General features: G+C 41.5%; 1 protein-coding gene across 1 annotated transcript in view; it reads left to right on the top strand.

Moving 5' to 3' along the window:
* The first annotated feature begins 441 nt into the window (after window positions 1-441).
* Window positions 442-12,752, top strand: part of ITGAV (integrin subunit alpha V) — a 103,356-nt gene continuing 91,045 nt past the window's right edge. The window contains exons 1-2 of the mRNA XM_082690903.1: window positions 442-947; window positions 12,326-12,453. Coding sequence (XP_082547029.1) covers window positions 763-947; window positions 12,326-12,453 — 313 coding nt within the window. The 5' untranslated portion in view covers window positions 442-762. The remainder of the gene's footprint in view (window positions 948-12,325; window positions 12,454-12,752) is intronic.

Here is a 12,752-nt window from a genome sequence, read left to right as displayed (position 1 = left end):
AGAGTGGGGGGAGGAAAACGAGCGTTAATTATAGAGTTTCGTCTGTGAGAGCCTGCCAGGGTTTTAAGAAGCAGAAACAGAGAGGCGAATAAAGCTTTCCTCGGCTCTAAACAAAAGTCGCACGGAGTTCTCGGCGGGACCGGGGAGTGCCGGGTGCCCTTGGACGTGGGCGGGTTGGGATGCTCCGCCAGCCCTTCGCCCACCACCATCCCCTTTGAGCTGGGTCTGAGGCCCTCGCTCCACAGCGCCAGCGCTGCCGGGGACTCGGAGGGACCGGGGCTTCGGCGCAGGCACCTCACTCCCGGCACGGGAGGCGGCAACGCGCACGGAAGTGCGCTCAGCTCTCCCCGGTCGCAGGACGACTCTCCTCCCCCACTTCCTCCGGCGCGCGGCGGCCCGGCCTCCCGAGCCGGCCCCTCCTCCTTCCCCGCCTCCTCCCCCGCCCGCCGCCGCGCTCCAGCTGGGGGTGAGGCGCTCACCCGCGCAGTCCCCAGCGCGAACCGAGGCGCTGGGCGGCCGAGCTGAAGGGAGGCGAGGGGCCGCCGCCGCTGCCGTCCCCGCCCCGCGCGCCCCGCGCCCCACTTCCCGGGCGGCCGCTCGGCAGCTCAGCCCTCCTGCTTCCTCCGGCGGTGTCCGGGACTCGCCGCCGAGCGAGTGACGGGCAAGTTTCGGCGTGCGAAGGCGGCGGCGGGCCGCGGTCACCGTGCGCTCCGGGAGGGGTGGCCGCGGCTCCGGCCTCGGCGCCCCGCGCGCACTTCGGCGATGCCTTCTCCGCCGCGGCAGCGACTGCGCCTTCGCCCTCGCCGCCTCCTGTTCCTTCTTCCCGGATTCCTGCTGCCTCTTTGCGGCGCCTTCAACCTCGACGTGGACAGTCCTGCCGAATACTCCGGCCCCGAGGGAAGTTACTTCGGCTTCGCGGTGGATTTCTTCGTGCCCAGCGCGTCTTCGTAAGTGGCCGCCCTGGGAAGGGGAATCAGCCCCCTCCCCCACCGCGCGCACCCACCCTGCGTTTCCCGAGGGAGAGTCTCCGCGAGGGATCCCGGCGTCTGTCTGTCGGTACCCTCCACCCGCCACCGAGGGGTTAGCTTGTGGGGGGATGAAGTATCTGGGGGACGTGAACCCCCGCGGCACCCACCCCTCTCCTCAGTTCCCCCTCCCCTCTCCCCAGAGGACCAGCTTTGAGGTAGACTTGTGCTTACAATCCCGGGGAGGTGGAAAGCAACAAAGGCTGGTCCCGCCGGACTCCGCGCAGCCCCTGCTGGTGTCCGGGGGACTCGGGACTCGGATGGTCCCATTGCCGAACTTCTTTTCCTCGGGTACCCGTTCGCCTTCCCCGGACTCGGACCGCTTCACGGACTTGAACACCAGCCCCTTTCGCTCTCCCTGCGCAAGCCCTCCCCCCACACTTTCCGCCTGTTTCTCATTTACTCCTTTTACAGACTTTCTGATGACTAAAATGACCAGACTGTCGTCGTATATTCATTGTGTCTTATCTCCGGTACTGACAGACCTTTGCACATGTGAGAGTGAACAGATGCATTGAATGTGTCCTGTGTTCTTTTTATAGTGATTCATTATTTAGGTCATTGTTCAGAAAGAACAAGGGTGTTTGCTGAGTTTTCATTCACTTCAGGTCATTTGAATACTGCAGTATTTAACAATTCAGTTATATTTTCAAACTGCCAGTGTTTCGCGTTTCAAAGGCCTTCAGGATTTGTAACAAGAGTTAATGTCATTATTGGATTCAGAGTTGTCTCTGACCCCAAACGATGACCTCATTGTCACCACCTCACCCCATATTAGCGTTAGAAGTACTTATTTAATAAATGTTCACTAGATGTCTTATGATGTTTAAATATTGTTTTCAAGAAGCAAAACTATCTTTAGGACTCTTTGCAAGCTCTTAGAAATTGCAACATGCCCCCCCTTCTATAATGAAGATATTACTTTTGAGGTGGGGGGAGAGGGGATAATTTTGATGGTGTACTCGGATAGGACCATTTTTCCAACTCATTCGTGCCTAATTTGAGTTTGATCTAAATATTATTTTATGACTTATAACATTCAGCAGGATTTCTTCTTAATAGTGCGAGTGTTGATTATCATTCATTGTAGTGAAAACCTTTGCAGCAGTAAGTTGGTTGGAAGCAGTTAGTGGAAACTAGACATTTTATGTCATGAACTCAGTTTTGTTTGTTGTCTCCAGGTTCAGTCCTTCTTGTTGAGCACAAATTTGCCAGAATGATAAAAAATAATCGTTGACTTGGAAAATGTTTTCTGTCTTCTCATTTAATTTAATCATTTGCCAGTCTTACCTGTTATTTAAAAGGTTTTTTGTTTTCCAGGTATTTTTAAGTGTGTGCCTTTATGGTACGGATTTTATTTAAGATTTTATTTATTTGACAACGAGAGATCACAAGTAGGCAGAGAGGCAGGCAGAGAGGCAGGCAGAGAGAGAGAAGGAAACAAGTTCCCTGCCAAGCAGAGAGCCCGATGTGGGATTCGATCCCAGAACCCTGAGATCATGACCTGAGCCAAAGGCAGAAGCTTAACCCACTCAGCCACCCAGGTGCCTTATGGTACAGATTTTAGTTCTTAGTGGTGCTCTTTTAGATTTAATTTGTGCAGAAATTCTAATAGTTTTGAAAAGACCTGTCAAGAGTTGATAATTTAAAATTAGCAAGAATGTTTTGCAAAAGGTGGGAGTAATTTTCTGGCAGCCCTCTGAGTTTAGTAGTGTTAAGAAAATGACAAGATGATAAACTTTAAGTGTTGTTGGAAAATGGAAAATGCAGTAATATTGAATGGTTGGCTTGAGTTGTTTACTATTTTTGATTACAAAGCTGGATGGCTAATCTTTGACTAATCATTATAGTCATTGAGTATATTATGAACCCACAAGTTGACTTCTCATGCCAGCCTACAATGAATGGTAAGGTAAAATTGAACTTGGTTTGGTTTCATGTAATATTTTGAAGTGTTCATCAGTGACTTTATAACTGATAGACAGGTGAGGTCTAGATGTAGCCTACCTTAAAAAATAGACATCAGTCTTGAGATTTAAAAAAAAAAAACCAAAAAACAAAACCCAAAATACATAGAAACAGATTTCTAGTTACTGAGCTTTTCAGATTTAACAAAGATTAATGTAAAATTATGCTTAATTTTGTAAAAGAGGCCTTTAAATTTAACAAGCACTGGGATCCAAGGTATATGAGGATGCCATTTCTATTAGCAGCTACGCTTATTGTTGTTGTTATTTGGTATGATTATAAACTTCTAAAAGAAAAAATATCCACATAATAAAAAAATGTTTCCTAATTAAAGATTCCTTTCTTCTGAAGGAAGAATGCCTGGATTAATGAGGAAGCAACAGTAATGAAGTCTTCTCCTGTCCCTTCTGGTTTCTTTCTGTGTCTAAATACCTACAGCAGTTGGGGGTGGGTGGGTGGGGGAGGGGCTCCTGGGTGGCTCAATCAGTAGAGCACCCAAACTGTAGCTTTCTACTCCTGTAGTGATCCTCAGGGTCCTGAGATTGAGTCCTGTATCAGACTCTGCGCTGTTTCTCAGCACCAGAGTCTGCTTGGATTCCTACTCTCCCCTCTTTCCCTGGCCCTACTCCCTGCCCCCTCGAGTGCTCCCTCTGTCTTTCTCTAACATAAATAAAAATAAAATAAAATCTTAAAAAAAAAATAAGTACCCACAGCAATTATCTTAGGTTTCACTTTGTTGTTATAAAAAATGGTATTGAATTATTTCCGTATTTATGTGAAAAGTAATGAATCTGTTTATTAAAGAAAATGAAAAATAAATTACTAAGGAAAAATATTAAGGGGACCCTCAAGAAAATCCCCCCAGTAATGAGTCCTAGGTTTAAAGTGAAAAGTCACAAGAATTGTGTTTTAAAAATTCTGAAAAATGAAGAGTTAGCATTCTATACTTGTTTTTCTTGTATGCATTAATTTATAGTGACTATATTGCCAAACTTGGATAAAATTTAACGATCATGTATAGGCCATGGAGTAAAGTCACATTTATCCTTTGGGGAATAATTGGAAAAATTAAAAATTGTACCCCAGGTTTAATTATAATAATGATCTTATGTTGGTAAGTCTATAAATTATTATTTTTTTTTTTAAAGAGTTAGAACTTTTTTTTTTTTTAAAGATTTTATTTATTTATTTGAGAGAGAGACAGTGAGAGAGAACATGAGCGAGGAGAAGGTCAGAGAGAGAAGCAGACTCCCCGTGGAGCTGGGAGCCCTATGCGGGACTCGATCCCGGGACTCCGGGATCATGACCTGAGCTGAAGGCAGTCGTCCAACCAACTGAGCCACCCAGTCTATAAATTATAAAGCAGTTTACTTACGTACATACGATCTCTCACTTCACTCTATATAGCATAAGCCACCAGGGGAAATAGGGAAGTGGCTAAACTCATTCTTACGAATGAGGACACTGAGGCCAGAAGGGTTTTCAGTCATTTTTTTTTTTTTTTTAAGATTTTAAAATTTATTTACTTGAGAGAGAGTGTGGCAGGGGAGAAGGAGAAGAATGCTCCTTGCTCAACATGTGGGGCTTGATCCCAGGAGCCTATGATCCTTTGTGACCTGAGCTGAAGGCAGGTGCTTAACTGGCTGAGCCACGCAGGTACCTCCACTTTTCAGTCTTTATTTGTTAAGGGTGGATTTGTGTGGGGAAGAGGGCAAGGTGGAATCAAAAGACAGTGTATGAAATTCAAATCCCATTTAATTTTCCTATTCAAATTTAAATTTTTGAGAAGAAAGTAATTGGATGATTTTCTTCCTTATTCTTCAAATAGAAGTTATACAGTTCTCATTTTACATCTACTTTTATTTTTAAATAATGCTATAATGAGCAACACTGGATTAGAATTCTTGCCCTTTTCTCTGTTTAACACTAATGAATCCTGGGGCCCCTGGGTGGCTCAGTCAGTTAAGTATCAGCATCTTGATTTCAGGTCATGGTCTCAGGGTGGTAAGATCTGAGATCCAGGCCCCAGTCAGTCTCCTGGCTCGGAGGGGAGTCTGCTTCTCACCTCCACCTCCCACTGCCCCTCCGTGCACTTGCACTCTGTCTTGGATAAATAAATAGATATTAAATAGATATAAAATATGCTAATGAAGCATATTTACTGTTACTTCATGTTTCTATGACCCCAAGGACAAGGTGAGGGTGAGTATGCCCTCAGCACAGGTCTTGCAGAACATTCTGTAGTTCTCCATCTAACTTCCTGTTTCTGGCACCTGGAAAGCTTTTAAAATAAAACTGCTGCTCTGGCAGCATCTTGGACTTAAAAATAGAGCTCCACCTTCATATTCCAACAGCTTGTGGATCATTTCTCCTTGTCTAGCCCATCTTACCTCAACTAAAAATGATCCCTTTCACCAAATGGGGTCAGTTGCACCTTTGTTTCTATTACTGGTGCCATCATCTTCTCTTGTTGCCCTGGAAATAATTTCATATTCCTCCCTCTCGTTTTCTATTTTTCTTTGTCTCTCTTCTTGTACTCCCCTAATATTAGTCAGTGATTAGTCACCAAACAGAAGGTCCTAGAAATTCTTGGTTGTTAATGTTTCTTGCATTCATCTCTGCCTTCCATTTCGACGTCAGCCTCCTTATTTCAGCACAGTCCAAAGTGTGGTCTGTGGTACTCAGATCCTTATCACTTTGCCCACCATTTGGCTCTTAGATCTTACTTTTTCCTAATAGTTTTATCTTTCTGAAGTGTCTTTTTGATCTGGTATGCTACTAAAATTTCCTCAGCAGTGGAAGTCCAGACTACTTTACTTGGATGAAAACCCTTTCAGTCTATCACAGTTCACATGTCCTTTTCAATGTTCTTGCGCCATTTCTCCCCCTCACTATTGTAACCATCTTCATAACCCTTTACAAGGTGATGCCTGCTCATTTTTTTGAACTTAGTGTGGATTTGGCTATTTAGTTCTTTATTATTTTTCTTTTTTTAAAAAAGATTTTATTTACAGAGATCACAAGTAGGCAGAGAGAGAGGGGGAAGCAGGCTCCCTGCCAAGCAGAGAGCCTGATGTGGGGCTTGATCCCAGGACCTTGGGATCATGACCTGAGCCGAAGGCAGAGGCTTTAACCCACTGAGCCACCCAGGAGCCCCGGTTCTTTATTCTTATCATAAATAATATATAGACTACAGCCTTATTATTTAAAAACCAAACTCTATGTTGATTTCTCTTGATTAAAACCCTGAATTTATAAGACCTTATAAGAGAAAATGGAAAGTGCATAGAATTTACAGTTACTGTGCTGTTTTACATCATATAAATGTTGACTCTGTAGCTTTTTTTTTTTTTTAAATGAAAAGTAAATCTGAGACTGGAATTACAGCTCTGAAAAAATATTCATGCTATTTTATACAGATTTTTCTATATATGCAGATGATAATTTTTATAAAGTTGCTTTTGTTCAAGCCTCATTCATTGGTCAGCCCAGAGTCAGCCAACTATATTAAACATGCTTTATCTTGGAGAGGTCAGTGCTGAAAGCAGCCAAATAACTTAGTTCATTTGGAGGGTTTAAAAAATGTACTTGTCATTGTTTGGCTGGTTGCCTCTCCTTGGTACTGAAGGTCACAAACCCTGAAGCAGCTGCCCTTAAAGTACATTTTGGATAGGAAGTGCATCCCAAGGGCATCCTCCTGGCTGGTTTCTCTCATCCTCTTGCTTCTCTCACTTCCTCTTCCCTCTCCCTCCCCATCTCTCCTTGTTTTCTTCTCCCCACCTCTTCTCCACCTTTCTTCCCTCTTTCTCTTCTCCATCCTCTGCCCCCACCTTCTCCCTCACTTTCTTGCCACTCCCTCTACCTCTTTCTTCTACTCCTCCTCCTTCCTTTCCCAGCACACACTCTGCCCTTTATCTTTTAGAATTTATTGGCATAATTTTAATTAATAGTGTGCTCAGGTATGTAAACTGTAATGTATAAATCATATAATGGAAAGGTCTCAAGTCATTTGAGAAGAATGGTGAGGATGAGGATCCTGATATTGTTCTTGGGTAAACTTTTTGGAGGGAGATGGAGTCCAGGAGAAGGCTGCAGGCATATGAAACTAAGTTGTTTAGCTTCAGATTTTTGCTGCTAAGCAGTGAAATCTCTTGTTAGCCTCAACTAACCCCTTGTATCTTCCCCAACTCATCACCATTGTCAGGAAATGTTGCAAGTCCCCTATTTGGTACTCTACTTCCTTTTCTTCTATTGAGATCTTGCATTTAAGTTAATGACTGGTTCTTTGAGGAAGTGGGAAAAAAAAAAGTCCTTTTGAAAACAGATTTTAACTATTATATTTCTTATTTTATTAGAGAGTGTTTTATTAATTGTTTTTAATTCCAGTGCCATCATTTTGTACTTTTATGATGCTTTCAGATTTTTCTGTTGTCTACTATCCACATTCAGAAATTTTTTGAAAGTACTTATAGTGGGCATTGTTACATTGAAGAAGAAACTGAGGCTTGGAGATTTAGAAGTGACTTTCTAAATTAATTTATATTGGTGATATAACCTATAGTATCAGATTATCAGACAGTGTTGCTTATGTTGCAAAATTTTCTCAGTGCTGTGGCTTCCCTTATCCTAACTAAGCTGTTGTAGACATTAATTCTTAGATAAACTTAAAGTAATGTTTACTTAATTTTTAGAAAGCATTTCATTAACAGGCTATTCCACTATTGTGGCAGAAAAATACATATGACATAAAATTTACCCTCCAAAGACACATTAACAGGCTTTTGTTTTCTGTAATATGTGTTGTTTTTATATTCCTTAATATTCTCAAATATCCTTTTTAAAAAAATTATCCTATACCCTATTCTCTACAAATATTTAATTTTTCTTCTATACAACCCCCTCTTAGGACTTAACATTTGTCTAAGGTAGTTTACTTTTTCCATCTTTCCATTTTCCATTTTTTACAGAAAGTTCCTGAACTTTCTGTAATACTCCTTAAAAGTAACTTAAATATCATGTTGACACTTTGGACAAAGCACTTTTATTCCTCAGCTTTTTTCCCCCCATTAACACAGCATTTATAAATTGACAATGCTTACACATTCCTTTTATATTATCCTACCATTTCTGTGGCATTTCACCAATGTGCAAGACTGCACATGAAGGTAAGCTTAGGAAAACCTGGTGAACAGCCATTTAGTACGTCTAATTACTATCATTTCATGCTTTCAATGTGCAAATGCTCGGATGAAAAGCAGCAGCCTTATTCCTCATCTTATCCAAGGAAGGTGAGCTTTGTGCTGCCAGTGGAGTGCAGTTTTCATTCAGAACTCTCCTACTGTATCCTTTTTCTGTCTTTGCTGAAGTCCACGTCCACTAGTAACTTCTCAGCCTGCTCTCTGTCTTACAGTGCCCAAGTAAAGAAAGTATCTGAAATCCAAGATTAAGAAGAAATATGTTATATAAATTATTTTAAGGGTAATTTAAATAATTGGATGTTTAATAGAGGATGATTTCTGCATTCTAAAGGGATTGGTGAGAGTGGAAATGGCCTGTTTATACATGGCTATTTTAAGATTGAGAACTGTAACTATCCAGTTTACTTGCTACTTACCTGTCAGTTTAAAAATATTTTCTTGGGGCACCTGGGTGACTCATTTGGTTAAGCATCTACCTTCACCTCAGATCATGATCTCAGGGTCCTGGCATTGAGCCCTGTATCAGTCTCGCTGCTCAGCGGGGAGCCTGGTTCTCCCTCTCCCTCAGTGCCTCCCCCCCCCCTTCATGCTCTCTGTCTCAAATAAATAAATAAAATCTTCAAAAAAATTTTAAAAAGTCAAAAACTTTTCTTAAGTGCTGGTGATGTGGCAGATGCATAGATAAATTAGAGCCTCCTACTTTCAAGGAAGTGATTTATTATAAAGTAGGAAGAATAGCTTTGAAAAAAAATTACAGACGATTCTGTAACATGCACTATGATGGTGGTCCAGAAATGAGTTTTGCTTGTACATTGCTGGGCGCATTCTGAGAGCATCTTTTCTGTCCTCTTCTGGAACCTGGCTATTATCCACAGCACTGAAATCATGCGCATACCTGTGCTTGTACTGTGCTTATTAGAACTCTTGCAGGAATTGATCCTATGTCTTTTCAGATATAGATCTTGAAAAGTACACTTGTATGATACTCTTTTTCCCTGTCATGCACTCAAAAATCATTTCATCCAGATGAATGGGGGAAGTTTTATGATTTTTGTGGCCAAATTTTTGACCTGTTGAAATAGAAAATTTCATACATATATATGTAATTTATCTGTTAACGAGCTCTGCTGCCGTAAAGGAGGGTATGGTGATGCTTAGTGCTCTCTTATTCATGGGGGGTAAGGGCTCTCTTACTCATAGCCTTATTTTGTTTTCCTGTTGAATGAAAACTCAGTTGGCTCTGATGAGAAGGAGCCAACATTGATGTTTTACTGATGCCAAATATGACTGCATAAAGCTTTATTAAACAGGGTGTGGTTCAGTTGGGAGTTTTGCCTTTATTTTGAGTATGGAGTTTTAAGATAAATATCAGAAAGCAGGATTTCTGTAACCCATCCATTCATGCAGCCAGCTCTTGACTAGTTTAAGTAAGATTTAGCAAATGCCACCCACAAGAAATGAAATTGAAATTTATAAATAAAAGTTAAAATGAGTGCATTCCATATTAAAATGTAGGTTTGTTCATAACTTTACAAAAAAGGGAAAGGCATTTAAATATTTTCTTTGCTAGAAGTTAAGTGACTGTTTAATAAGGAAATGGAATAATGGTGATAGCATTTATTTAGGGCCTTCTGTGTATAACTGTATCCTGTTTTCTTTTCTACTTCAATCAATTTCTTCTCATTCTCTTTTACTCTTTGCTCTTTTTCTACCTGACTCCTAAATGCCCATGCTCCTCAGAGCTTGCTCTTTGATCCCCTTCTCTCTAAAGCTCCTCTCTTCGTGAAGCTGTCTGTTCTAAGTTGACATTCTTCGTACATTAACTCGAAGGCAAAACTCCATTCAGAGCTTCTGACTAGCAGTTAGGTGCCTCACAGATGTTTCAGACTAACATTGACAACTGAATTCTTGGTTTTCCTGTGAATACTTAATCTGCCTTTTGCTTCCCTAATCTTGAAGCTTTTTTGTGTGTGCAGTAAATGGTTCTCCCATTCATGCAGTCCTGAAGGAAACCTAAGTGACTTTTTAAAAATTTTTCTTTCCCCATACTCGAGCCAACAGCGATCCCTGTTCATTCTGCCCTCAGACATTTCCCAAGTGTGCCCACCCATCTCTTTCTCCACCCGCCCTTCCAATCTAGGTCACTATCATCTCTCAGCTGCTAAAAGTCTCTTGCTTTCCTTGTTCCATTTTGCTCCCCTCCCTTCTTACTCCTATCCCCAGAAGGTGCCAGATTTAGTTTTCTTTATTAGATTGTGTCATTCTTTTGCTTAAAAAAAAAAAAATTCCAAGTCTTCACATGGACCCATGGACCGTATGATAAAATCCAAAGTTTTACCCTGGCTGAATAGCGCTGCTTAGTTTAGCTTGGGCCAAACTCCTCCCCTGTATCTTCTGTCACTCTTAGCTTGCTATCTTGCCTCAGCCATACCTCTTTTCTTGAAACTCTTGGAGACTAAGCTCTTTCTAGCCTAGGGTCTTTGTCCCTGCTGGGGTGGGGGAGTGGGGAGGGGGTGCTGCCATCTACCACTTCACTTCCTTAATTCTACTTTATTCACGATTTCTCCCCTTCTCCCCCTGCCCCCCTCCCCCCCCCCACTGCTGACCCACAAATACTACTTGGTGACCTTCTAATCTTGGTTTATTTAGAAGTAAGTTTCCTTGCTAAGTGAGGTTCTTGTATATCTAAATGAGGTCTCTCTTCATTCTTTACAGAAGTCTTTCTCTCTCATTCCTCAAAGATAATCACTTTCCTTTATCTAAAGAAGGTTTCCTCTCCTTGTTTCCAAATAATCTGTCTCAGCCAACTTTGGTTTCCTTCACAGCACTTGTAACCATGACTAATTTTTTTGGTTAGGTTCTCTGTGTCTCCGAAAAGGGAATGTAAACCACACTGAGAGCAGGAACCAAGGTTGTGTTTTTCATCTTGGTGCCTCCAGTGCCCAGCACTGTGCTTTGTGTAGAACAGACACTCAGGGCATTTCTTTTTCTGAATAAATAGGAAGAAAACTGAAGAAAAAGTCTCTTTTGCTTAAAAACTTAACTCCTGATTATTTTGTCTTCTGCTCATTTTATCCAGATGACTGCTGATCCTATTTTTTGGCCAGGGATTGATTAGATCAGTCCTCTGAAAAGAGGAATCTGTTTGGCACTTAAAATACAACAGTTCTGAAACAAGTTTTCCATAAAGGAAAATACTAATAATATTTAGAATTGCCATATTTTTAAAAATATTTTATGTATTTAGTTGACAAAAAGAGAGAGCACAAGCAGGGGGAGTTGTAGACAGAGAGGGAGAAACAGGCTCCCACTGAGCAGAGGGCCCAATGTGGGGCTCATCCCAGGACCCTGAGATCATGACGTGAGCCGAAGGCAGAGGCTTAACTGACTGACCCACCCAGGCACCCCATAGAACTGCCATATTTTAGAATAATTTATATATATGTTTTTTTGTTTAGCATTCAAGATACAGAAAATCTGTAGCTGACCACGAGCACAGACAAACAAAACCCTCCCAAAAGACAAAATATAATACCAAAAAATCAAGATGAAACATTCAGACTCTAGCCTAGCATACAAAAAACCCTGAATCACAGGGTTTTTTGACATGTAATTGACACATGATAAATTTTCTATATTTAAAGGTAAAGCTTGAGCAACATACATTTTTAAATGAGATGTAACCCTGAAACTGCCTTATAATGTGTTATTAGGATGAGTAAACTATGTTAAATAATACATGTATGTAAGAACACCAAATGAATCTAGAAGATTGATTATGCTCTCAGTGAATGCTTTTTAAAAAATTGGGATAGGGGCGCCTGGGTGGCTCAGTGGGTTAAGCCACTGCCTTCGGCTCAGGTCATGATCTCAGGGTCCTGGGATCGAGTCCCGCATCAGGCTCTCTGCTCCACAGGGAGCCTGCTTCCTCCTCTCTTTCTCTCTGCCTGCCTCTCTGCCTACTTGTGATCTCTCTCTGTCAAATAAAAAAATAAAATCTTTAAAAAAAAAAAAAATAAAAAAAAATAAAAAATTGGGATAATAGCAAGAGAATGATTTTTCTTCCTAAATTATAAGTTATTATTTATGCTTTGTTCCATTTAAAATCCTACCTTCCCTTTTGTATTTTTGCAGGATATTTCTTCTGGTGGGAGCACCCAAAGCAAACACTACCCAGCCTGGGATTGTGGAAGGAGGACAAGTCCTAAAGTGTGACTGGTCTTCTCACCGGGGGTGCCAACCAATTGAATTTGATGCAACAGGTAAAGGTTGAAGCAGTGATCCCTTTTCTTACTATTTGATATTTTTCCCTCTCTTCCCTTCCCTCCTGTTGGGGAACAAGAATACTTGTCTCCTCTAAAGGTCCTTCTAGCTGGACTAAGAATCGAATTGATATGAGACACAGGAGAGAATGAGAAGTGCCAGAAAACCATGGAGACATGGAAATTTCAAAGATAGGCAAAATGAGGTATATATCTGAACTAAGGAAAGAGGGAGTAGGGGGCTGGGATTTCAGAGGAAAGGAATGCATTCATGGAGTGGTAAGAAAAGCAGATATTTG

Source organism: Mustela nivalis (assembly GCF_964662115.1).
Source record: "Mustela nivalis genome assembly, chromosome: 11".
Taxonomy (NCBI): domain Eukaryota; kingdom Metazoa; phylum Chordata; class Mammalia; order Carnivora; family Mustelidae; genus Mustela; species Mustela nivalis.
Note: the sequence above shows the minus strand (reverse complement) of the source record. Positions and strands in the feature narration are given on the sequence as shown.